Genomic DNA, 1328 nt, shown 5'->3' with positions numbered 1-1328 from the left:
CAAGTCCTGCTCTCGCTCAACGTCACCAAGATTAACCGGCGCGGCAAGTCGCAGACTCGGGTGCTGCTCGTCACCACGAGACACGTGCTCAACCTGATGCCTGACAACTACGCCAAGTGCAACCGCTGCATCCCAGTCGCACGGCTGAGCTGCGTGTCCACCTGTGCGGCCGCACGGGAGTTTGTGATCCACGTCGAGTCCGACTACGACTACCACTTCAAATCGCAGTACTTTGTGCAGGCCGTGGCGATGCTGTCGAGGGCGTACGCGGCGTGCTCCGGCAAGGAGCTGCGAGTCTCCGACATGAGCGTCCGCGCTCTCGCGACGAAAGTGACCACCAAACCCACGGTGCTCAAGGACAAGCGAAAGCCGTCGGTGCTCAACGCGCGGCTCGGCCTCTCGGGGGTGCCGTTTGTCTCTAAGAGCACGTCAGGGCTGCCCGTCGCGATGGTCGAGGATTCGGACGAGGGAGACGACGTGGACGACACCCCCTTCCTCGACATCGCGCACGAGCGCTCCAGCGTTGGCGACGGCGTCGGCGCCTCCGCGGTTGGCGGTGCCTTTAGCGCCAGCAAGTCTCGCTATAACGTCGAGGACTTCGAGATGCTCAAGGTGCTGGGCAAGGGCGCGTTCGGAAAGGCACTCGGAGCCCTGCCTCTGCCCCCTACGAGCGCGCGCCCGAAGCCGACCTGCCGCGTACAGGTGATGCTCGTCAAGGCGCGCGACCACGGGACGGTGTACGCGATGAAGGTGCTCTCCAAGGCGGTGCTGCTGGAGCGCAATGAGGTGACGCACACGCGGACCGAGCGGAAGACGCTCGAGGACACGCACCACCCCTTCCTCGTCCACCTGCGCTTCGCCTTCCAGAGCCCGTCCAAGCTGTTCCTCGTCATGGACTACTGCTGCGGCGGCGAGCTCTTCTACCACCTCAAGTGCCGCGGCCGCTTCGACGAGCCACGCGCGCGGCTGTACGCGGCCGAGATCGCGTCGGCGCTCTCGCACCTCCACTCGCGCAAGGTTACCACCCCCACCGAGGCCTCCCCCTCCATCGCCCCCGTCTCCGGCGCCTCCACCTCCGTCCCCCCCTCCACCCGGCCCTCCTCCTCCGTCACCCCCGCCTCTGCCACCGCCTCCCTCACCCCCGCCGCCTTCGCCTCCGCCTCCCTCGCCACCACCGCTCCTGCCTCCCCCGCCCCCCCCCCCCAAAAAATTTCCGTTTGATTTAAAACTAAGTATATCGCATTTAAGGTGATTCGCCCCGGCCTTCTTCTCGGCCCCCGCGACTCATTTAGGATTTCGAGCGTTCCCCTTCGCAAGAGTCTGAGCGA

General features: G+C 65.5%; 1 protein-coding gene across 1 annotated transcript; it reads left to right on the top strand.

Annotated features, from left to right (window-relative positions):
• Positions 1-702: 702 nt before the first annotated feature.
• Positions 703-996, top strand: EMIHUDRAFT_60070 (hypothetical protein; the record flags this gene model as incomplete). Its single annotated transcript, XM_005790640.1, has 1 exon — positions 703-996. A coding segment is annotated over one exon (294 nt), but the record flags the coding sequence as incomplete, so codon positions are not given.
• Positions 997-1328: the final 332 nt, after the last annotated feature.

This window comes from Emiliania huxleyi (genome assembly GCF_000372725.1).
Source record: "Emiliania huxleyi CCMP1516 chromosome Unknown EMIHUscaffold_1199, whole genome shotgun sequence".
Lineage (NCBI taxonomy): Eukaryota > Haptophyta > Isochrysidales > Noelaerhabdaceae > Emiliania > Emiliania huxleyi.
Note: the sequence above shows the minus strand (reverse complement) of the source record. Positions and strands in the feature narration are given on the sequence as shown.